The sequence below is a fragment of the Drosophila busckii genome, chromosome 2L, assembly GCF_011750605.1.
Source record: "Drosophila busckii strain San Diego stock center, stock number 13000-0081.31 chromosome 2L, ASM1175060v1, whole genome shotgun sequence".
Lineage (NCBI taxonomy): Eukaryota > Metazoa > Arthropoda > Insecta > Diptera > Drosophilidae > Drosophila > Drosophila busckii.
In genome coordinates, this window is record NC_046604.1 from 8,106,541 (window position 1) to 8,132,669 (window position 26,129).

The 26,129-nt window shown below is 38.7% G+C and overlaps 1 protein-coding gene across 1 annotated transcript in view; it reads left to right on the plus strand.

The window, feature by feature from the left end:
- Nucleotides 1–9,351: 9,351 nt before the first annotated feature.
- Nucleotides 9,352–26,129, plus strand: part of LOC108607930 (neural cell adhesion molecule 1-A) — a gene marked incomplete at its 5' end in the record, with an annotated part of 58,816 nt that continues 42,038 nt past the window's right edge. The window contains one exon of the mRNA XM_033294152.1: nt 9,352–9,538. Within this exon, the coding sequence (XP_033150043.1) occupies nt 9,352–9,538 (187 nt within the window). The remainder of the gene's footprint in view (nt 9,539–26,129) is intronic.

Below are 26,129 nucleotides of genomic sequence, written 5' to 3' on the forward strand. Positions count from 1 at the left end.
CTTAAGGATTATCGAGTAAAAAGCCAGCCAACTACCAACTACCAACTACCAACTACAATTCTCGTGGCACAGGTAACTTGACTTTAAATTTAAGCTACAGTTTGTTACCCGAATTATGAAAACCTACGACTTAAAGCTACTGTTGCGTCTGTTCTTCACTTTGGCATTCCCAGTTCGCTACCAGTCTCTTTGCATTTTGTTGTTGTTGCTACCTCGTGTCGATTGCCGTAACTTAAAATGCGCCAACTGACTGCCAAAAAGTTGCGCTCAAACTTTTGCCTCAAGTTTATTTACTTGTTTTATATATTTTTTTTTGTGCTACTTGCTATTGTTGTTGTTGGTTTTAATTCATGCAGCGGGGCATGCCTCACTTATATACACTATGCGTTCTCTCAAAAATGCTTAAGATAAATTAAAAGCAAATAACTAAACTGTTTGTTCATTAAACATTCTTAGCATTGCCAGCGTAAATTTTATTGTATGCACAATCTTTGATCTTAGAGTATTTAAGCTTATGTTACTTTCTAAACTTTTATTATTTTTTCAAAATTTAATATTTGCCCGAGCAGTTGAGAAATTAGAGCACTTCAAATTATTTATTTATAAACTCTGTGCTCAAGTGCTTTAAGCAAACTGTAGTTGCTAACTTGGCTTAAGTAGCTCGCATTAAAAAGAAATTTCTGCATGCCCTAAATTGCTCTACTTGGCTCCGACGAGAACTTGGCTGCTACTTTGCTGTTGCTGTTGATGTTGCTGTTTCAGTTGCTGTTGCTTGTTTATTAAATTTGTATGTAGTTTTTCATTAGTCGCCAGCGAGGGTAAGCGAAGAATGCCGCTTGACAGCAGACTTTGCTACTTCTTTTTGCATAGTTAAAGTTTAATGCAAATAAATTAGAAAGATAAATTAGGGAAAAAGATTGACCTGGAAAGCTACGTAATTCACAATTGAAATATGCAAATGAGCAGCAAACAAAAACCAGTTAGTCCTGCACAAATTAGCAGACCAGCCAATTGGCCAAAAACAGAGCACGCACGAGCTGAGGTCAAACCCATATACGGGGTACTTCCCAGAAATAAAGCGTTTGCTGATTTTGGTTGGCAGCTCGCTACTGTATAGCAGTTATAAAAATTTGAATACTGTATTTTTGATAAGCTGCTTGTGACAGCAACTGTCCACAAAAATTTTGACAAAGCCCCAAACCAAAAGCCAACCCCTCAACCCGGCCACAAGCCGTTGATTTTAAGCCTAATGCCCCATTTGGGTGCCAAACAGCGGGGGGCACGGTGCGGGGCTTTGTGTATGCGTGATGTGTGCCAAACAATTGTTGAAGTTTATAGCGCAAAGCCAATTACGTTTGCAGATACTACATATATATGTGTATGTTGGTATTTTAAATGCCAGCACCCATAAGGGTAGCCCTTTTACTTGGGGTTAGTTTGTGTCAGTCGAAATAGACAAACATGTAAATAAATATATACACACATATATATATATTCATATATGATTGGTCTTATCAAAATGCTAAGCAAGCCTGAAAACCAATTTGTGTGCGTTTCAACTTCAAAAAGGGGCATTAGCCAAAGCGCATAAACAAAAGTTGCGTATACGCAGCGTTAAACGTTGACGGGTTAATGTGATTTTAATGTACTTTTTAGCTACCACAATTCAAAGCACTCGCTGGGGCACACATACATGTGTGTTGTATATATATATATATATATATATATATATTATACGTAGTTTAGGGTAGATATGAACTCTCAAAGTTTTATGCAATTCAAAAAGAAATTTATACTCGAATGCCATCAATTTAAAGACAACTTTAATAATAAATTGAGAATGGAGATAGTTATAATTCTGGCAGTGAATAACATGTCATTTCTTGTAAATAAATTTATGATTTATGTTGCTTGTTAAAAGATTGAATGCATAAATTTTCGTATTAACTTTACAAACTCTTTTAGATTATAAATTTGGTTTGCTGTCAACTGATATTTTTTTTAATCATATTTTTTAATATAAAATGCTTATGCAAACATTATAATTATATAATATATACAAAATATTAATTCAAAATAGCTGCTTACTTTTTCTTTATTTTTTTTAATGTGTTTGTGACTCTTTGGTGGCGCTTCGTAGTCAAGTGTATTTATTGGTCACCAACCAGTTTTAGCTGCTTGTTTCACAAGTGAATAGTAACACACGCAATTCAATATTAGAAAATAAAATAAATATAGCTATTTACGAAGAACAAAACGTGCAGCTAGAAATAATCAAAATGATCTACGCCTCACAGAACAGAACAAAGCAAAACACAAACAAAAACAAATTCAGAGAAAATGCGTGCGGAGTACTAGCGTCTGGGGTGGGATGGGATGGGAGAATATACAAAGCAGTATCTTCAGCGGCTGATTTTGCGTGCGGTTACCACAACAATGGTGTAGAAATGTTCCACGCTTCTGAAATCAATCTTCCTAATGACAGACAGCAACCAACAACAGGCGCCAGCAACAGCAACAACTGAGCAATAAATGGGGGGAAAATAAAGCAGCGAATTGTGGACACGTGCGCGCTTGCGTTTTTACGCTCAAGTGTCTTGCACTTGTAACGGTAATCGATCTGAACAACAGCAACACCCACTTTTATAACAAAAACAACAATAAGTTAGCATGAGTAAGCAACAAAAAAAAAAACAACAGTGAAAAAATTGCTAGTCTGGAGTTCAGTGTGTTCAGCTCATAAACTTTTACCCCACTTCAGTTACAGTTACAGTTACAGTTAAGTTGGAAATAATTTGAAGCGTGTAAACAATTAAATATATATTGAATCAAATAGAGAAGCATGAGTAGTATGATATTATGAAAAGCTAGAATTCCTTTGCCATCATAATGAGTTAGAGTCTTTTCTGTGTGAAAGGCGCTCATTAACACTTTCAAAACTTTTCTTTCCACCTAAGTCTTAGCAGCGACTAACAACATAAAGCTCGTAATAGAAAAAGTTTCTGCAAGTGGCATACAAAATTTAAGCGTATAATAAATTCAATTTGAACTAACTAGCAAATAACTAGATTGAGCACAACAATTCCTAACAACAATTTACTTTTTTGTCTTGAGTTTACTGCAAACTCATTTGAAATGGACAAGAATTTTAAACATTTCTGATTGGGGCTTGCTTCTAATTTTAATGTATGTTAATGATATTCATATCAACTAATGGATGAGTGTATAAATAGTCTGAAACACTGACCAACATAAGACTTTTGTCTCAATCCGAGTAACTGCAAATGCTTAGCACTTATTAATAGCTTTACGAATAGCACTTAAATTAATTAATTTTCTTGGAAATCCTACTAAATGCGACATACACAGTACTTAGTACTGAAGAGAGCTAAAACCAATTGGAGGCTCCTCTACAAAACTGCAGCACATATGTGTGGACATATCAATTTACTTGGCTACTAAAAATATAAATTATATAGAATCGGTTATTTTTTATTAAATATGTAATTCATCCCAAATAAAACGTTTACTACCAATTAGCAAAAGAAGGCTTAAATGTCAATTCAATTTATTGTTAAAGCATTTTCTGATTTAATAAAATAATCAAATCAATCACATCTAAAATAATTACAAGGGAATTTTATTATTTTAGTATATGAATTTACTCTGTTATTTTTAGTATTAATTGCAGACTATGTATTTGTCTTAAAGCTATAAAACGTATTTAACAATTAGTTTTCATTATGTGAGTAGAGCTAAATTAGTTAAACTCTAACGAATGTGTAAAATCCAATATTAAAGGCTTCACTTTAAGCATATATAGAGGAATACTAGCTAAAAATATATATACTTCAGCTGATAGATTAAATATTAATAGCTCTTGGCTATACTGCTGCTGTTGTTGTTGTTGCTATTGCTATTACTATCACTTCCCTTTGCTACTTTTAGTGCTCGACGGCAGCATAAACAAAGTTGTAGTTTCTTTGACTTGGTCCCTTGGCTTGGCTTGGGCTTGTCCTGCATTTGCTGTAGTATATTCAATGATGAGATTGTTATATTAACAAAATGAAGCATTACTTTTTGAGTGCAGATAGATAGGAGAGAGAAGAGAGTGGCAAGTAAAGTGAAGCCATGAATATATTTGCAGTTTTTCCAAATTTTTGGGTGGGCTAAAGGAATTCGAGTAGTCGATGCGAGCTCATCTTGGATTTTGGCTTATCTGCAAGTTTGATGGATTCTTATCCCTTTTGTCGTGCCTTAGCTGCTTACTTTTATTTTTATTATTATTATTATGATGCCTGCTCTGCAGCGTGTTGCGTGTGTGTGCTTTCGTGTGAGTCTGTGTGTGTATATTTTGTTGTGTTTTTATTATGGCCACAGACACACGCAGTTTATTTATTGTGCTCGCACTCGTATTTGCTTTCGGTCGTTTTCTTATTTTATTTTATTCTTTTTTTTTTTGCGCTCTCCACTTTGGCATTTATTTATACTCGTTTCCTGTGCTCTCCACTTCGTTGTCGGCGCATTTATAAATATAAATGAGTTTTGCTCGATGAAGGTTAAATTGAAATTTACTTTGTGCCGAGCATTGGGCTGCTTTAAATAATGCCAACAACATAAATGCGCACAGGACACGCAGTCCTTTTTTCGTGAGTGTGTATATGTGTGTGTGTGTTGCATGATGAAAATAAAAACTTTAAGGCATCTGCATTTCCGTATTTATGGCTTCTGTCTCCAGCTATCACTCTCGGTCTCTCTCAGTCTCTCTCTCTCTCTGGCAATTTGTGTGTGCGGTTTCATTTTAATTTTGATAAGCAAATGCGGCACATCCTTTTCATATTTCTGTCTGTCTGTGTGTGTGTCTGTGGGTGTGAAAAGTTTGTTTGCCAGGCTGGCTTTTGTTTGGTCTCATCATTTGTCAAAAAAATGAAAAAGAAAGTAGCAGACAAGAAAATATTCATAAAATTGAATATTTGCATACGTTTATTGAAACAGGCAGTCAAGTTGGCAACTCGACATTGCCAAACCCTTGCTAAGCTTCGGCTAACTGTTATATATATTGGGGTTATGGATAAGCCCTAAATGTGTTTGATCTTCTGTTCAATTTTGCCATATTTTCGATATTAATATTGTCACATTTACTTGCGCTCTCTTTATGTGCCAAATGGAATGTATATTAAAAACGCTTTCATTTCATTTGCAACGCAAACACAAACCGCAAGCTGCCCATGAGGCAATGATATATGCTCCGACAAGTTATTTCCACAGCCATAGCAATATATATGTGTGTTTATCGTTTATCGTATCTGCGATGCGTTCATAAATTTTTTTTGGACACACACCAAGCGTCGTGTGTATAAAAATCCGCGACTTAAGCGCTGCCCATAAGTCAGCGTAGCGTTGGCGACTGACCAATCGGTAAACATAAATCTCATCGACACTAAAAATCAGATATGCGTTATAAGCTCAGACAGCTAGCAGGGTAGCTTTGCTTTCTGTGTGTGTGTGTGTGCGACTGTGTGTGTATTAATGCCATTTATATGTCGCCATTAATGTCGTGTTATGAAAGTAATTTTCTTAAATTCGCATATTAAACGTTTTGGCCATTAATAATGAGCAGAGCACAAGCATAAGCGAAGAAGGGGAGCCATGCCATGCCAATGAAATGAGTGGACAACGTTCGAAAGCAAAAACGTACATGCTACGGCAACGAAACGAAATGTAACGTAACGAAAGAAAATGAAGCGAATATAACAAACATGAAAATGCTGTGCATGTTCCAAATGATCGCTTCAATAACCACAAAAACCATAAGAAACAGCAACTGAGTGTTTGAGTGTACTGAATGAATAAATGAATAACGCCCCAAACCAGCTTAGTCCAGACTCTAGCCAGAGAGAGAGAGAGAGCCAGCAGAGCTACTAGAGCCGCAACCTGATGGACTGCCGCCATTTTTGCACACGATAAAAATTTATTTAGACAAAATAGCAAACGAAATGAGACGACCGGGTATAATAAACTACAGCGAAAGCGCTCTCGGTTTAACTCGAGCTTAAGCGCAGCAAATGCCACAGCAGCAGGCTATTGACGGGCCATTGTCTGAAGTGCTTTACAGCTACACACACACACACACACACACAGATAGATAGACACACACACAGACAGTCACATATGAGCGCATGTCAGTGGCACTTCAGTCGCTTGACTCCCCCACTCACTCACTCACTCATGCAGTCCGTCTGTCAAGTCTGTCAGTCATTCAGTCAGTTAGCCCAAGAGCTGAGCAGCGACTGTAACCGACGGCTGCCTCCATACAATAAAGAATGTCTATCAAATGCTGGCAACCCTATTTTGCTTTAGCTTCTTCATAAGAGTAGAGTATATACGGATTAGTCTAATTATTGAGGAATTATGAAAGAGAAGTAGAGCTAATAAGATCGAGTAAGCAAAGCTTTTATCAATTTAAAGTTGGAGCCAATTATAGCTGAATATATTTTTTATATTTTAATTTAATTCAATTCCTTATGTACATAATAAATGATTTTTGTCTTGAGCTAATCGAGAAGTAGCGCTAAATATCAAATAAGCAACGGTTTGATCAATTTATAGTTGGAGCTGGGGTTTAATATTTTTGTTTATATTTTAATATTAATTTAATGCTTTAATGAACTAAATTCCTTATTTAAAATATAAAACTGCTACTTAATTAAGTGCATTAGTTGTTCACCTATGCCTTAAATTTTCCATATCGCTTTGTTGCTTTAGATACAAAGTTTCCCCCACGTCCTTGGCATTTTCCTGTTGCTGTTTGAATGTTTGTCTATCGGTTGGTGGGTCGGTCGTTCGGTCGTTCGTTCGACCGGCCGACGTTTCCGTTTCCGGCGTCTGTATGCCATGTTGATTTTGCTCTGCTCTTTGTTATTGTATTTGTTTTGTGCTCTGTTTGCCGCGCTCTCCACCTCCACTTCTGTCTCTATATATATATGTATGTGTGAGTGTATTTGTGTTTGTTCTTTGGGTAATGTGCGCACTCGACTGTGCGCAAATTGCTCAAGTGTAGTTGATGCTGTCCATTCAATTTTTTATACTCACATTATGCCACATCTCAAAAAACTGGAAAAAACAAAGCAACAGCAACAAATACAAATACAAGGGGCTAAGCAAATTTTCCATAATTGCCATTGGTCCATTAGTTTTATCATTGTCGCCTCCATCAGACGGCATTATTATTATCGTGGGCGCATTATCAACTGGGGCCTTATTATTGCTCTCACATTGGCACCTTCTATTGTTTGTGCTTATCTGACGACCATTTCGCTCGCTTATTACAATGTCTTACATTCCTTATCATTATTAAGGCCTGCATGTGCTCATGCTAAAGACACTCAGCGGGCACGTTGACAAAACGACAATGGAATGAGATGTGACTGCCAAGAGAGACAAATATCGAAGTTTGAATGCCCTTACACTTGGCTGTGTACACTCTTCATGCTGTAACCCAATATGCTCGCAATCTGGGCAGTGTAAAAAAGGTCACAGACAAACTTAAAAAAGGTAAGAAATGTCTCAGTCTGACTTGCTATTGATTTGCTGCCTTTGGCCTTAGCTGTATCTGTTGCAACCTTCGTTGAACGAAACACCTTTTGTGTCTATTTATTAGCGCTGCCTTTCTTTTGTTACTATCTTGTCTACCTTTTTTTCTATTTATATCCGAGTTTTCTTTGTCAGTTACGTTTTGTATTTGCAAATCATTATTATTTGCATTTGAGAAAATTTTTACAGATTATATGCAGGCCAAAGCCCTTTAAATTTTCTTCGGGGGGTACCTTAATTTTTATGTTTGTTATTTTCTTTTACCCGTCTTTTGTGTTTCCTGTGCTCACGGCAAGCCCTATATCGAGCACTGGCAATCTATAACTGTGAAAGAGCTAAGGGACTTGCCGGAAATTGTAAATTTTTGTTTGTTGCTGCTGATGCTGCTTCTGCTGAAATGATTCGTGGCCTTATCACGCAATGGGTTGGCTGATGAGATGAGATGAGAAATGCTGCGAGTTTTTTGTTACATTGAGTCGTGGTAGGAGTTGCTGTTCAAAGAAATTCACAAACTGAGATCTCTCTGACATGATTGAATATTGTAATATATTAACGTTAGAAGAAAAACATAATGCAGAGTTTTATTGAAATTTTTCTGTTTGGGTTCAGTTTGCTTTGTAAGTTTAATTAAGCATAGCTCGTCTGCCATTTATAGCTTTAACAGAAAATGTTATTGAAGGGATTAAGTTCTGTTAACACATTAACATAAAAGCAGAGTCTGCAAAATGTAGCTTAACAGAATATGTTATTAACATATGTATTGAGTTTTTTAATTGTTAACCGCAGCGCTTAAAATGTTATTAGCATATTTAAACTGTAAATGTATTTAGAAAAGTTTTGCAATACATATTTTATTCATACTAAGCATTCACTTGGCAACAGCATCCTTTCCCGGAACTTCAAAATTCCAAATTCCATTTGTAGACTTTTACCAAAATGAATATTCATAATTTTTCGTCTATACCACTTGGTAATTAAGGTTTTATCATATGCTTAATAATTCACTGTGTGCTTCGGAACTTCTCGAAGCATAAAATACAGGCGAGGTTAAAGCTACTCGTTTTGTTTTAACAAGTTGACAGCTGAACCAAAAAGGTGGCTTAGTTGGCTTAGCACTCACTTTGGGAATGGTCACATCTGTATGTGTGTGTGTGTGTGTGTGTGTGTGAGGAGGCGTGTCCTACAGCCTTACAACTCGATAATTGCGGCTTCAATTTGACTTTAACGAAAACTTGTTCAACTTCCTAACTAGCCCACAACCCGCGCGACCGAAAAAAAAACTTTTCCCAAACTCAACTCAACTCAACCAAGCTGATGGCATTTCTCTTATATATATACTTTTCGTTCTGTGTGCTCTTTCAGCTGCTGCTGCCGTCGCAGCGCCGCAGGAAAAATCGAAATGTGCTGCCGCCGCCACTAGAAGCTGATGCAGAGCCGCAGCCCAGGCAAAGGACGTAGGACGTAGTGAAGCATAAACTGGCAAAGCAGTCGCAGCCGAAAAGAGAGAAAAACAAAAAAAAAAAAAACGCAGCCAGCACTTGCCGGACGCAACTGAAAATCTGCAAACCAAATCCAACTTAAGTCACATCAAATTAAAATCAACAAGCGACGAATAGAAAAATAGTCCAGAAGCAAACGCTAGTTTGCTCTAAAAAGAAAATTACAACAAAAATAAGAAATATTTTTCGCCAAGGAGCGAAAGAGAGAGAGACAGAGAGCTAAAAGGCAAAGCACGAAAATGAAGTGCAATAAAAGTCAAATGGCCACGTTAACAATGTGGAAAATTTTTATGGCGCTGCTGCTCGCTCTGGCTCTCAATTCGACGCTGGTAATGCCGGTCACATTAGCGCACCAGCATGCCAGCATGGGCGAGCGGACGGGCGGAGGATCTGCAGGACATGGCGGTACACTGGGCCGGCTTCTGGACTGGGCAAGGATGCACACGGTAAGTGTTACAGTTTACAGTTGGCCATGCAGTTTTTTATTATACGCCCTTGTACTTTGCCTGATTATTTTAAATGGGTGCCCAGGCTGTGCACCGGGCTCCAAGGCTGTCCAATAAATAAATTTAAATATTAACTAACTCGCATTCAGAGCACGCGACTTTCTGTTGCCAAAAACTTTAACACCTCGTTGTGCCAAATACGGGATAGAGCCAGCCATTTGGCACAAGCAGGCTAAGCACGTGGCCTGGCTGCGCTGGCACAGCACGTGTCCCGGCATTTATGATTTCATTTTGGTCTGCTTCTGCTTCTTCTTTGTGTTGTTGCCTGCCGCGCTGCACTTTGTTACGGTTGCCAGCGCTCTGCGCTGCACTTTTATCGCTCAACTCGCTCACCTAAACTCTCCATTAGCACAAAACAAACGCTTATGGAATTTTTAACAACATGACAGTAGCGGAAAACAAGCAGAATGCCGTTACAAATGTTACAGTGCAATTACTTCGGGGAATCGGGACAAGGGTGTATAAATAAATGAATAAAATAAATATAGATTTAACAGGTCAAATGTTGGGAATAATATTTTTAATTGTGTCTGGAATAAGTATTAAGAGTTATACATAGTAGCTAAACATTTAAAAATGAATTTGAGTTAAAGCTATTATTCATTCAAAAAAGTAATGTGAGGTGACAGTGAGTTATTCTGTTTACTCTGTTAGGTTATAACAGAATCGTTGCTTAACAGAAGCATCAGCTTAACATAACAGCTGAACATTAGCAGAAGAAGAGAGTTCGTGAATTAAAGCAAATCCAATTAAGATCGTTCGATAACACTTAAATCGAATTTAATATTAACTTATACGTACATCAAATAATTAAATAATATTTGTAGAACCGACTTTTTTTTTTGTCTGGTACTAGTTGATTAATTTTAGTCCACAATAATATTTTAATATTGATTTAAAACGAATTATAGACCACAAATTGAGGTAAGCTTTATTAGTCAGCTTTTGTTTCTAAATGATCAAAATATTTTTACTAATACGAACTTTATCATATTAAAAATCAGCATAATTAAAAATCAATTATTTATCAGATATATTTTTTGTAAAACTATTGAACCAAAAGTTAGAAATGTTATTAAGCAGATAAACCTATTTGTACTATTTTAAATAAATATGGAAGCATTATAAGTAATTTAGATTCAATTTTATGGTAGTTAGCGCAGGTCGAAATAACATATTATAGCTTAACATATCAGTAGCTGAAACCTACTGTTAATAGACACAAAAGTTAAAGCTTTTAAAGTCAATCAATTACATTTAATAAGCTCCTAGTTATTAATTTGAAAAAGATTAATTTTACGTAGTGGCAGTAAACAGTTTGGTTATTTAAGTCGGTCAAACAAATTTGAAAGCAACTCATTAAATAAGTTTCTAGTCAAAAGTTGCTGGACCAAAAAACATGCTAAAGCCCTGCGCTACAGAGATTGCTTGTAAAATTGCTTTCTAAACGTCACACAAATTGTTTTGGTGACAAACTCAAGCGCTGCTAAAAGGCAGCAACACCAAAAGGCAAGTCAAGCAGCAAAGTTGATTGAAAAGTTGTTGCCCGGTTGGCAGCTGCTGCAGTTATCGTTACCTGAATACCCAGCGAGCTGCTAGCTGGAGTTGGTCTGTTTGGCTATACATTTAATGCTGGTTTGGTGTAACTTGTGTGGGCTTAAGCTCTCGCAGTGAGGCGCGCTCTCACTCTCACCCTCTCAGGTAACTTTTGGCAAAACACTTTTCACATGGTTTTGGTAGCAACGAGCTATTTGACAAAAGTGTCTGGCCCAAAGCTGGGCTATTTATTATGCCTGGCACTTTAGGCCAAGCACACTCACACACACAGCAAGAGAGAAAGAGAGAGACAGGTATAGCAAAAAACACACTGGTACATTTACTCGTATGCAAGTGGAAAACTGCGTAAATCATTTCCACTTTATGCGCTCTGTAAGCCAGACAATGTCAACAAACTGCAAGCAAAACAGAGCGAGAAGCGATCTGGAGAGAGCGCGCGAGAGAGAGAGAGAGAGAAGCATTATAACGCATTAAAAAGTAGCTCTAGCTGCAGCGACTGGGCTCAAGCAAAGGGGTGAGAAAGGGTATAAAATCTCTTGGCAGCCAAAAACTTTGGCCGTTTAGAAAAGTGTCAAGCATTTTATCACACGAAGCAAAATCCACAACAGCAATAGCAAAAGCAACAGCGAGTCCAACGATGGCGGCCATAATAAATCTTTCGAGTGTGCGAGAGAGAGCGAAGAGAGTTGCGCGGGTGTGACAGCAGCAGCGACAGCGAGTGCAGTAATGCATGTCAGCTAAGCAGGCGCCTAAAAGTATGCAGCGCAAACTAAATGACGTACTGCCTGACTGAACGAAGGACTGACTGACTGACTGACTGACTGACTGTCTGTCTGTCTGTCTGTCCGCCTAACTGAGTGGTCGACTGACATTTGGCCATTTGGTAAGTTTTGTTCGCACAACCGAAAAACTTGTCAACATGTTGAGTGCAGCAGTTGCCGCCTCCGGGAGACGACGACGTCACCGCAGTAACCCGGACAAACTTTGTGGCACACAAAAAACTCACTGAAAAAGATGGCACAAGTAAGAACGTCACCAAAAATGAGCACGTGTTTGTTATTTGCGGAGCTGTGGGAGCTTTTTTCTGCCGCTGCTGCTTCGCTTCTCTTCTCGTTTTTTAGTGAGTGCTTAGTTTGTTCAGGTGTATTCCAGTGAGGGATTAACCCGTGTGCTAGCCCGCATTGCAAGTGAATTTGGGTTCTCCTTTTTTGGTTTCTGGCATATAAACAAACAGCAAAAACAAGTTGCAAGTTGTCGCCACTCAACGTATGCCACTAATTGTATTTGAGATTGGGGGCGCCACGTCAACAATGCAAATAAAACAAAATACCGTTAGAGGATGAAAAGAGTTTCAGAGTTGACTTTGCAAAAGTATAAAATGCTCTAGACTCGAAGGTGAAAGTAAACTGTAGGCTAACGAAAAGCAAAGCAGCCTACATAATTTTAATCCAAGCATATTCCATCTCAACAATTTTATACACTAAAGACAGCCAAAGGGTTAAGGCTATAAATTGTGAGCATCTCATTAAACTGCTTGCCAACAAACTTGGCTTGTTGCAAATAGGCAATGAACTTGACTAGCGCCAAACTGTTGACAAAATTTGCCTAAATTTTTAATTACCATTGAGATGAATTGACAAGCAGGTTGCCAGCTGCTGCTTCACTACAGGTATTTTGCTAGCCCACCTGCGGCTTTAATTAATTAAAAGTGAAGTGAGTCTGCCAGACAGCAAATAGGTTCTTGGCTATGTCGAGAATAACAGCTGCTAGTAGTTAGCAGTTAAAATGATTTGCTTGCATGCAAATGCAACTATCTTTAAATTAAAGTTGACGCAATTGTTTTTTAGCAACTGCTTAATTGCTTTTTAAATCTATAGAGATTCGGCAAGGAATTTGCGAAAAAAGTTGTGCATTTCTTATTTGCACAAAGCTCTGTTAAGCATTTTCACTTATTATTATGGTTTGGGGCGTGAGCTAGTGTCGAGACAAAAAGCAAATTACGTCGCTTATCTGCACAATTTACGTGCTCGGGCACAAAGGACAACGCCATGCTGAGGTCCTTCGTCGTCTGGCTGCATTTTTGTGCGCCTTTGTGCGCAGAAATTTTGCGAATTTGTGCCGCGCCGCGAATTTTGCTAACATCAAATGCAGCGCGTGCTTCAAATTCAAAGGATTCGGGCGCAAGCTTTTAAAACAAAGCGCCTTCAAGTTTGCCAGCCAGCCATGAATGCCATAGTGTACACGCTACACTAGGATCAGGTTACAAAGTCAGATTGCAACGTTGGCGTTGGTTGAAAGCGCAGTCAGCTTAAAATCTATACAAAATTTAAGTTTCACGTTTTCTTATTTGAGCCAATGTAATATGTGCCCAAGGCACAAGGCACAAGGAACAAGGCACACTGGCCATACAAACTGCGCCTTATTGTGTACACTCTTCTCTATATGCATGTACATGTACATGTGCGCGCGCGTGTGTGTGCGTCTAGTTGCCTAAAAACATGCTACAAAATTCTATAGAACTCACTGCTTTGGCTTTGGCATTGGCAGCTGCGCCACACTCCGCATGGCCAAGAGGCTGCAGCAAAAACTTTGTTGCCTAGCCTCACATTTTTGTGACTTTCATTTGCCATAAATTATTTTATGTTATTATTATACAATACATACATACGTACATGCAAGAAGCAAAGGGGCAGCAAGTGAGAGAGAGAGAGAGCGCGTTGGAGGCCAAGGGTTAAGTACAAGAAAACCGACTACGACAGCCAACAAGCAAATGGCAAAAATTTTACTTTTATTACGTTTTCGTTGACATTTTACTTGTGTGTGTGTTTGTGTGTGTCTGGGTTTTATGTTAAAGGCTAACATTGTTAGAATAATGTAAATGCAAAGGCAACATAAACTAAACCGAAGTACAAGCTAATAAATATGAAATAAATTTTATGCTGATTATGCATTTGATAAAGATAAAGAACAAATTACAATTATTCTAACAACTCTAGTAAGCATGTGTGGCATGCAAATGGAGTCGTATGAAATGGTAGTGATTGTGGCATTTTTATATTCGCTAAAAATCAGTGTCAAGTTTGAATTATAAGAGCAACAAAGGAATTTGATTATTTAAATGTTTAATGCGCCATCTTCGGGTGTCCTAGCTGAAACCTAATTTATTGGAGGAGTAACAATTATTGTAAGCTATTATTAACTTGCTAGGTGATAGCCCTAAAATAGTTTATTACACAAATTCATTCAAGGAGCAAAATAAAATATTGTTTGAATATTAAACCTACTATTTATTAATAAGTTGAACTTGGAAGCACTTCTATACTAGCCCTGCTAACTAATATAAATGAATAACTTATTAATACACTTAACCGCAAGTTGAGTTAATTGATAACCGTTACAATTACAGTTGAGATAAGTTAATTGAAAGAATAGAACAAAATGTGGGCACAATTAATCACTGGACTTGAGCCATTCACAAAAGACATTTGCAACTGCTTAGGCTGCATAACTAATTGAGCATTCGAGGCTCAAGTCAATAAATGGGCATTCCGAATTAGGTTGCGCCCCATCGATTGAATACTTGAATTCATTATGCCGTTGGCCGTTGGTCAGTTGGTCAGTTCGGTGTTGGTCAACCCTTTGGTAATTACAGTTATGATGATCATTGCAAGTGCGCGTGCTGTTTGTTATTTTATTTTCGTTTTATAATTAATATTTATAGCAGGCACAAGGCACAAATTGTATAAACAAACAAAACGTATAGGCGTAGAGTCAACGTACTTCTGCTTACTTAACGTAACTGTAGGCGTTGCAGGTTGAGAGGTTGCCACTCGGTTGCCATATCGTGCGGGCGAGTGATTATGTAATAATTAACTGTACATTAACTATTTGTAGCCATGAAATTCCATACACATACACAGACATAAAATGAAATATTTGTGCTTAGTTTTTCCAACACGACAGCGAGAGCTACAGCGCACACCGAACACGCTATAAGGCCAGTGTACGAAACGGTATTTTCCTAATTTGGAGTCTGTTTGCTTCGAATTTAGCTTCAAGGCTTAGGCTAGTCAAAGTGCCTGCTAATTGAAAGGGTAATTTAATGGCTGTAAGTAAATATTTATGTTTAATTTTAAGCACAATTTTTACGTTTAATTTAACACCCGGGCTTGGGGTTGCTGAGCAGCGGCTAAGCAAAAATATGGCCCACATTGCGTATACGTAATGTCTGTGTAGTCGTTTGGGTGCGCAACAACTATTACGATAAATCTTATTTATGTAATTTTGTGCGATTTTTATGAGTTGATTTTTTCCGGCATCCGACTGGAATTTCTTGTTTGTTAGTTGAAATAAATTCAGCGGCGAATATAAAAATCCAAATGCAAACGGAAGCGGATATAGCAAATGCGCTGGTCACGGCTCACACGCTTCAGTTGTGGACGCAGCTCTAATCTAATTTAAGCTACCATTAGTGTTTAACACCCGTCCAGAAAGAAGCCTGTGTCGAGCTCCATAAGCCTCAGGCTACCACCCACCAAATTCAGCGACAGCTTCATCAATCAAAGGCTGCGCGGCGTAGTTTACATAAAGCGTGGGCAGGTATTCAGGCAGGCGGAAGGCTGCGTGCGCTTGCTTGTACTTGTTGCGTAATTTGAGCTCTAAACTTTGCCTAAAAATATGCTACATTTTTGTACTTTTTGCTGCCATAGTAGATCTATCATTGTTTTAACAAATTAAAGCGGTCTACAGCTTACAAGTTGAGCACAATTTGTTTGATTAATTGGCAAGCAAATTGGCAGCGACATGTGTTGATTTTCGTTAAATATGTCAAAGTTATAGAGGAGAGCTCTCTCTCTCTCTCTTTAAGCCTTTGCAGCTCAGATTTCAAAGCCTTTATTTATTGTGTAATCGCGAGCAGCTGTTCAGTTAGTTGAGGCACTTTTGTCGATTGGCTGCGCTACGCAGTTCGTGTTTACAAATATGCTTGGCTTTTATTATGTTTTCTTTTTTGTTCTTGTTTTTGGCTTTTTGCCTTTTGTCGTAAGCCGATACCAAAAGTCGCGCCCAGGCTTAGAGCTTTTGATTTTGTGGGGGGCTTGGGGGCTGCCGATTTCTCGTTATCGTTGCTTTTGCTTTTGCTGTTGTTGTAATGCGCTGAAGTAATTGATTTTTAAACTTGACACCTTGCGCTAAGCGGCTTAACGCTTGCAAAACACAAAGCATTCGCCCACCCTACCACGCGCCACCCACTGCCCACGCAACTCCCTCAATATTCAGTGCTGTGTGTTATTGACGGCCAAGTGATGAGGGGGGAGGGGGAGCTTTGCTTTGTGAGCTGAGCGCGCGTGTTTTTAGCCAAACAATACAAAGGGCAGCTCAAAATTTGTAGTTGCTGTAACCTGATATGGCTCATTAGTGGATTTGTTGCTTGCTTTGTTGTTGTTGTTGTTGTTGTTGGTGGTGGTGCGCGTAAGAGTGTTAAGTGCCGCCCATTGGGGATGGGTGTGGTGCGTATTTGATTACTAAATGCTTTATGCAGCTAACTTGAAACCAAGGCGACTTCGAAAGGCATTTGGTGTTAAGCACTCGGCACCGGCACCGGCACCGGCAGTCGGCACTCGGCAGAGCTGCAATTAGATTTAAGTGCGACACTGTCTGCGCAAATATGAACAGTAAAATGCTTTTAATTTATGGCGACACTAATATACATTAATGTCTTGGCCAACTTCAAAGACGACGCGCCGGTCGCAGGTCAAAGCCGAGCGCTGAGGTTGCGCCCCTAACCAACAGAAAGTGCCCGAGCAGACAATTAAAAGTCCATGGCCCAGAGAAATGTTAATGACATTTCGCACCAGGCTACGCTCCACTTCAGTACTATGCAGCTCGAACAAGAGACAGAGAGTGAGAGAGTCAGAGAGTGAGAGAGCTCGCTAGTCAAGTCGCGGCGGTCTGCACAAATTTGAAACTACCGTAATTTGCATATTTTAAGTTGACTTTTATTGCATTAAAAATGGTAGTGGCTTTTCCATTTCGGCCACAGCTGTAAAACTGCCGTTTTTGCTAGACCAAAAGCAACCCAAAATGGAAATGCCATGCACAGTGGCACGTGCAACAAGGAAATTAGCGCAAATGTGTTCAAGATTTATGTGGATTAAGCAGAGGTTAGCAAATAGGATTCAAGCGGCCAGGCAATGCCAAATTGCTTTAAGGTAAAATGTGCTAGCACTTACAGCAAATATTTAATTTAATATTAATAAAAATTGCATTAACAAAATTTATGTACGGACATTAGAATGAAGCTGAATGTTGAAAGTGAGGTTAAGTTGCAAACAAATGTTCTAAACGAATTCGCCTAAAAGTATTTGTAAGCATTGCTTCGATGAAAAGACTTATTTGTAATATTTTTTATGTTTATTTGATTGACAATTTCTACAATTTTTTTCACCACTGTGCCTTGGATTTTGTCAACTGCTACTTTGTCGTTTGGCTGTCAACTTGGCTGCCGTTCGCCTTGGCTGGGCTGGGCTGGGTCGGGCCGGGCCGCATGCACAACTAGTGGAAGACAGATTACAAAAATACAATTAAAATGTTTTAGTGAAAATTAACTGCAGTTTAAATAAAATGCTACGTTGGCCAAAGCGACAAGTGATCAGCACTGCGTTGTCCCCTTAATGCTCTCTAAGCTGGCAAACGTTGCTTGCTTGTTTTCCTTGGTGGTTTTAGTGGTCTCTGGGTAGGGTTCTTTTGGGCGTTAAGTATACGCACTGTGTGCGCATAGCTAAGTTAAGGCGACTGCAGTCGTAGCAGTTTGCCCAAGGTGTGGCTTGACGTGGATTTTGCAATTTGTTAGACTTCAACTTGAGCGTTGCTCGCTAACGTCGTCATTGCCATCGTCGTCATCATTATAATCAACAGCAGCAGCAGCAGCAGCTGTTTGTCTACTTGCTATAGTGGCTGTTGTCATTGTTGCTGTTGTTGTTGTTCTGCGGCTAGCCTAGAAAGTTAATTGAAAAAGAAACAGCAGCGTCTGTGGAAAAAAGGTTTAATTTAAATAAACTATAGACTGTGCATTATCAAGCAGTTGCTGGCTCGGCTCAACTTAGCTCGGCTCGGCTTTGTGCTTAAATAGCCAACGCTCAGCTGTTGGTTCTGTTGCGGCTTAGACGCTCAGGCCATTTGTGTTTTATCTTTTGTGTACTCATGTCGCCTTAAGGGTCTTCTGCTACACTGACCCGGACTTACTTTTCTTAATTAGCATATACATTTGTACGCAGCGCCAGCGCCAGCACCAGCTGCCTGAGCTCGACAGCTTCTGCTATATACATTTTAGTAGAAATATTTACTTTCACTCAATTACACCAAAGGGCAAACCTCTTTAATGTTTTTGACTGCTGCTAGTCGAACCCGAAATTACACAAATGCCACTGCCCCTGGCATAGTCAGAGCCTGGCATATTCTATTATTATTATTATTATTTTTTTATTTTGTCTTGGACACTATAAATAGCACATAAACTTTCGCAGCGTGGAAAAAATCATTGCCTACTTTGAGGCTGTGCTGCTAGCTCGTAAAACACGAAATAGAAACCAACAGCGACGAAACTTTAAAACTCAGCGACTAGCCTAGTCAAAGGGCAGCACGCAGCACCCAAAGCCGCAGCAACATAATATAAATTTTTAATAAAGTTCTTTGCTCGCAACTTGTTATTTTTAGCACAGGACGGCAGCAGCAGATAAAATATGACATTTATAGCGCTTGAATACGTAAAAGTTGAACGCACCCGTTGAGCAGCAGCAGCAGCAGCGCAACAGCGGCACTTTGAATCTTATATAGCTTAGAGAGTGGAGGGAGTGGCTTTTAAATGCGTCACAGCTCAGCGGGATAACGCTGCTGATTGAGGTTACAGAGCGGGTGCGAGCTGCCAGCTGTTGCTTAAGGCAAGGCAAGACCAAGTTTACTTGCGCTAACAGCTTAACAAGTTCCGTTTAATTATAAAATTCAATGTAAGCTTTATACACACCTGACTTGCTCAATTCCATTCAATTCGAATTTGAAAGACTTGACTTGTTTTTAATTCTCTAGCAAGGCTTAGATAGACAAATTTGAATTTCTTTCTAATTTATGCTGCCAAATATTACTTTAACACACAAGATTGAGCATTTTGCCAAGTCTTATTAAATTTCTGCTGCCTTGGATGTCATAAAGCACTTGCCAAACGTAAATTACACATGAACAAGCACACAAAAGCTGAAATAATATTTGAAGTTAACAGCCACGCACACACACACACACAAAGAGAAAGAGACATACACACATAGAGAGCGACATTTATGGCAACACCTTCTAATCAAGCAAAGAGCTTAAAATAAAGTAAAGCAAAGAATGAAATGAAAGATATTATGAAATTTCAAACACACCCTCAAACATAGCTAAGCTTTGCTGCCGCCACACACAAAGCAGACACGTGTGTATGTGTGAACACATACACATGTCAGCTAGGCAGCCCTTTTTTGGTGAGCGAGGACTAAAGAAAAAATATAACACACATAACTGTCAACCGGCTGGATAGCTACAATATAAACCTATCTCTCTACGTCTCTCTCTCTCTTTGTCTCCCTCTTTCTGCCTTCTACTTTTTGCGTGTTTGTTAATGAAATGTTTGTCTTTCGCATTTAGTTACGCTACGTTAGACACTTTTGCTTATTAGTGTAAAGCGCACAACTTAAACGCTGCTGAGCACAAGCACAACAGACGACCGTCGGGCTGACTGGCTGACTGGCATTGCCTACGCCCAGGCGCCTAGCCTAGCACAAATGAGTACAGCAACAACAACAACGACGACGACGACAGCTACACACTCGGCTTGTCTAATATTACAACAGCAAAAGCACAACAAAGTATTGTCTCTGCGCCTTCAGCCGCTCAGCCCGACGACTTATGCTGCTTCAAGGTTCAAGGTTGCAGACGTGGTACGCCTGCAATTTGAATTTGTGTTTTTTTGTTTGGTAAATTGGCTCAGCGATAATGTCATAGCACATCTATGCGTCTGTCTGTCTGCAAGTTTTCTGTTGAGCTTGCTTATTCGCTTTTGCTTTTTTGGGGGAGGCAATTAAAAAATTAAATTGTTCATATGTCACGTCTGAAGGGCAAAAACTGACTTTATAAGTTTAATTGGATTTTGAGCGCTGCACTGGGAGCTGCCATTATGAACATAATGCTAAATTGAGCAGTCACGAAGCAGACAATAGTTAGTCAGCAGCAGCAGCTAAGCAGATTTTCCTAATTTTAAGTTGTGCCAGCTCAAACTTTTGCTTAATTAGACTGCCACAAAAAGTGTAAACTATTTATGAAGGCGCTGAATTGGCTGGTTGGTTGCAACTTAAAGCCAGCTTGGAGCCTTGGCCTCGTGTCTGTTGCCACAATTTGAAGTTAATAACTTGCCACCTGCGTCTACTAACTGCTGTGTGGCACTTCAAGCAGATTTACATACTGGCATACCAAGCATGCTCCGAGCATTGGCGGCTGCCCACAAAACGCAGTCAGGCTCATAATCTTAAATCTAGGCTAGCCTCCTGGCCCAGGCTTCAAGTCAACTATGCTGTGTGTGAGTTCTTGGCATGGCCCAAACTCACATAATGATATGCAAATGTGCATGAATAAGTGTGCAGCACACACACACACGCACACATTTACATATAGCCCATATTGGCAACATCTAAACGTCGCAGTCGTAGTCCTTTGGCGCTGCGTCAGCTAGTTAAGTGCGAGTAAAGTATTCAGACTTGTGAGGCGTTGCCCTTGGGGTCATATACAGCTAGCCACGTTAATGAAATGTGCAAATGTACCAATTGACCAAACCACCCTCGAACACCCACCCAAAGCGTCGCTCATTTAGTCATTTGCATATTAAAAGCTTTTGTCGCACAAAGCTTAAATCAAAAGATAAAAACACAATAATATACACATATATATAGCATATATATATATTTTTTTGTTATATTCCTTGCTTGGCTTTGCTTGAAGTATGCCAACTGCTTGTTGTTAACATGCGAATCAAGTCTACAAGCAGGGGTGGGAGGGAGGTAGGAATTGGGTGAGGTGTTCTTGTTGTGCGTGTCGATAAAATATTTTTACTTTTGGCGCTATGCAAACACTTTTGTGGCATTTCTTAGCATGCCAAACAAACTCTTACAATATGAATTGTTTAACACATACACACATTATATAGCCACTCAACTGGAATGGGTATGTGTTATTTGGGTATAATATAAAAATGTATAGTCAAGTTTAATAGGCAAGCAGCAAGAAATTACGTATACCTTAATACAAGCTATCACCTCCAAGTTTAATAATCAAATGCTGCTGATAACGTATACGTAATATTGATTCTTTAATTATTAAATGTTAGAGCAAGTTTAATAATCAAATGCAGGCGATAGCTTAACGTATAGCTTGAACTATTAAATGTTAGATTTAGCTTAAAGACAGCAATAGTTTCAATTCATATTACGTATACGTTATTTAATACTTTTCTTACAAATCATTGAGCTGCATATGAACGCTACTTTGAATAAATATTTATTGTATTAAATTAAAGTTTCCGTCAAGGCAACAAAATAATCAAGCGCTTGCTATTTTGTTGACTCTGATGTGCCACATTTGCCACAATTGTTGTCAACGGTAACTATGTGTATGTTTCAATGCCATACACATACACACACACTCACACAGATGAGCACAAAACACCCACAGAATTTATATGGCTGAGCCGACTTAAAAGGCCGCAACAATTGCAGGCAGCTGCTGCCGTCGACCGGTTTGGTATGCTTAGCTCAGCATAACACAGCGTATTTCTATTCCCATCACATATACATATACAGATGCACATAGCCACACACACAAACACACACATACATAGAGCATACTTATATGGCAGCACATTGCTATAAGGTTCAATAGCGTTGGCCCTCGCTTATGGCAGCTGTGAGCTGTGTTGACATGATGAGCGATTTTAACACTTGTGCGATGGCATTTTTAAAGCAAAATGTTGCAATATTCAACCTACTTTTATTATACGACCAACAACACGGCTCATAACAGCAGCAGCAGCAGCAGCAACAAAAACCGAAGGGCATACAGGGCAATGTCAATATGTAGTTATGACATTTTTGGCCTCTGCGTGGGTGGAAAAAAAAAAAAACGAAATACAAAATGATATTGTGAATGACATTGGCAAAATTTAGTATCCTGTTAAAAGTAACTTTCAAACACGCTACAAGCCGCTTTAAAATGAAAAAATATCGATAGATGAGTCTTAGATACTTTAAAAAAATATTGGTATGTTTTTAAAAAAATTGCACAAGATGGTTGCTTAAATTATATTTATTACATATAATATTTTTGATATTTTGCAGTATTATTCAAAATATTCTAAATATTATTTATTAGTTTATTTTCTATCATTTTAAATTATTTGAATTCTTTTCAACAAAACAATTTCATTCTGAGCTGCCATAGAACTTCCAATTTGTAACTTTACGTTTGGGATATTCATAATTATTGATTTGTAGAAAATTAGTTATAAAAAATTGTTAAATATTCTATATACTTTTACTATAATTATCTATTTTGTTGAAAAACCTCAAACCATTCAACGGTAAATATGTGTACCATAATCATAAGTTCAGTTTACAATTACTTATGAATATTTAACAGATTCGCGTTCTCTATATAAAATAGACCTTTGATTTCTTTGTATTACAAAATTGTATGTGCTGCTTTATAATGTTAGAGTATTGTTAATAATAACAAAATATAAATGCTGCTGCTGACTTGGCTGAGCCAAAAGTCCCATAACCGACTGCCAATGACAATTGACAGGCCCACACGCATACACATGTATGTACACATATTTAAACACACATGGGTATGTGTATATGTATATTTGTTATATATGATAAGCGCTTGTTTACATTTACTCTGGGGAACCACCAAAAACGAGGCATACATTTATGCATATTGATATTTGTGTATAACAAAAAAAAAAAAAAAAGACAAATAAATAAAGAAAACGCGCACTGTGCTCACATAAAAAGATAAAAAGTGATGTAATTTTATTGTTGCTTTCTGTTGTCCTTTGAGACAGTGTTTGTTGAAATTTCATGGGCGTTGATTTGCGCTTGGGAACGCATGGAATTGAAACACTGCAGTAGCTTACATGTGTGTGTGTGTGTGTGTATTTTTGTTGGCGTACAAACAATCATTTTTAATTTATTTACAACACTCCTTACAGCAGCAGCAAGAACTGTGAGCTGAATCCTTTTAAAATCCAGCACGCACAACAAACGAAATGTAATTTAAATTTAATTAGCTCAACAAGCAGCAGGCCAACGAGTTGAGCATGCTGCAGGGCACAATAGCGAAAGAGTGAAAGAGAGAGAGGGAGAGTGTAAAAGAGAGCGGCATCATAATTCTTTCAAAAGCCAAGCTGTAGCATGACTGCCATAAGAAATATAATTACAATACTTTATATTTATCAGTGCGTTGTGCGTTCAGCTTGCTGACTGCATAAAACATCAGTCGTGTGTGTGTGAAAGAGACGACAATATGGGCAACAAGAGCACATCCGTTTCATATTGACTATGGTGGGCTCTGGCTCTGGCTGGTGCTCTTTGCTCCTGTCCAAGCCATAATTGGATCAGCATTAGCTGCTGACGCCGGCTTCCTTGGCATATGAAAAAGCAGGAAATGATATAGTCAAGAGGTCACAACACTAATGCGACTACCACAACTAGCCAGCTTAGTGCAGAAGCCGCTCGCATCCACAATGGAAGCGAGACAAAGCAAGACGCGCGCACACTTGGCCCGAGTGAGAGATGAAAGGACAAGTCCATAAAGCGGCATACACATGAGACAGCGGCTAACGAGGTCAATTGTAAGTTATTTCCTCAACAACAAGAGCCGGCAAAAGCAAAAAGACGAGCAAAATAAAAGAAAGCAAGCCATGAAGAGCGAAATTGTAGAAATGTGTACAAGGTTTTATGAAGCGCAGGCCAGTAAACATATATCTTGTATATCATTAAGGACTAAAGAGCGTTAAGGCTGAAGTTTTCAGCAAAGTGCTGAGCGAAATAATTATGTATATAAAAGTATTCAAAGCCTATAGTATTTCCATTGGCCCATTTCTGTTCTGTGACAATGCAATATTCATGGCATTTTCAATTTATGCACAATATATGTAAATCTTTTTTACTTGCATTCGCCTAACGACTCTCATTTAAAATACCATCAGGCAAAATGCATTTTAGATATCAGCGAGGGTGGACAGAAACAAAAAACACAGAAACAGACACAGACACACAGCCATGGAGACAAAGGAAATGGAAAGCAAAAATGTGAAATTTGTGTCACCTAATTTTACAACAGCACTCAGCGAATGCGTCATTGCGCATCAGCCAGGTGCATACATATGAAAATAAATTACTCATACGCAGCGTATATAGAATTACGAGCGCCAAGCAGACAAACAGCTGAGAGCAGCTCTGGGGGCCGCATGGCCAGACAGCGGGTCCATTGTATGCATATTTTATAATTCATAAGTTTTCGGGATCAACAAAATGTTTGAATATTCAGGCAAACGACAATGCAGAAAGCAAACGAACGAAGTACAAGTCTGAAATCGTGACTCCTTGGCATGCATATAGCCCCAGCAACAGCTTTAATGTCGCCCAATTTGCGCCGAGGGAAAGCAGCACGTGCAGCTGTCGACGCCTCAGCGCCAAAGCGCGTCTCGCAAAAACAAAAAGCAGAAATATATACAGAAAATTCCATTGCTCTGTTTTATTTGATTTGATACTTTAAAGTTTCGATTGCATAAATTTGGGTCAATGCATGAGATGCTTTATTGTCTGCTCTCTCGCTCGCTCGCTCGCTCCCTCTCGCTTGGAGACAAACAAACGGGAAACAATATAAAGACAAAAGCACAATTGAGCTATACAAAGCGTACAGCAGCAGCAGCCGCAGCAGAAGGACATACGTGCTTTGTATGATTCAATAGCCATAGTCGAAAGCCCAAAAAACTTTTATTTTATGCAAAATAGTTATGTTCTCATACATACAAGTGTATGATTGTGTTTGTCTCTCTCTCTGTGTGTGTGTGTGTGTGTGTGGGTTGCATATATAGTGTGCATGATTGTTGTTGTAAGCAGCGCACGTTTTTTGAATCTGCGTCGTATTGATTTTTGCATTTTTAGGTCGTCGCTGTAGTTTGGGGGTGCAGTAGGTAATAGTGCCAACTATACAAGTTTACAAAACATACACACACACACACACACACACACACACTAACCATAGAATACAGACAGAGCCGTTTAATAAACTCGTTTTGCCTCCAGACTTAAAGCCAATCGCAAAAAATTAAAGCAATAATTTTTGTTGCTGTTCGAAATTTAATCAAATACAAATTTCATTTAGGCCAACACAAAAGTATCGTAAATCAAAAATTGCTAATACAAATAATTTATGAAGCAGTCATAAATAGAAACAAATATAAATTTTGTATTGCGTAGTTTTGTTTCATAAAAAACTTTATGCTGAGCTTAGAGCAAAAGTTTTTGGTATTAGCTGCCAGCTGATTAAGCCAACATTTTGAATAAATTCAATATGCAACACTCTTATATTTTAGCCTTAAACACGGTGGTCAACACCTTTGAACTTTTTGACCGGCTTTTGCATAAAGTTGTAAGCCGCTGTTGTAAGCCAGTAAAAGCAACAGACAAGCAGCAGCAAGAACAACAACAACGAGTCCGTTGCCCTTACACAGAGTTCAGTGGGGCAGTTCAGTGGGTCTTAGTGTGAGCTGCACAGATTTTTGTATCTTTATTATAAAACTAACTGGGCTTATTTGTTAGCAGCAGCAGCAGCAGGCAGCCTTTGCTACTTGGCCTGTGTGAGTTTCGTTAGCTGCTGCATTTCA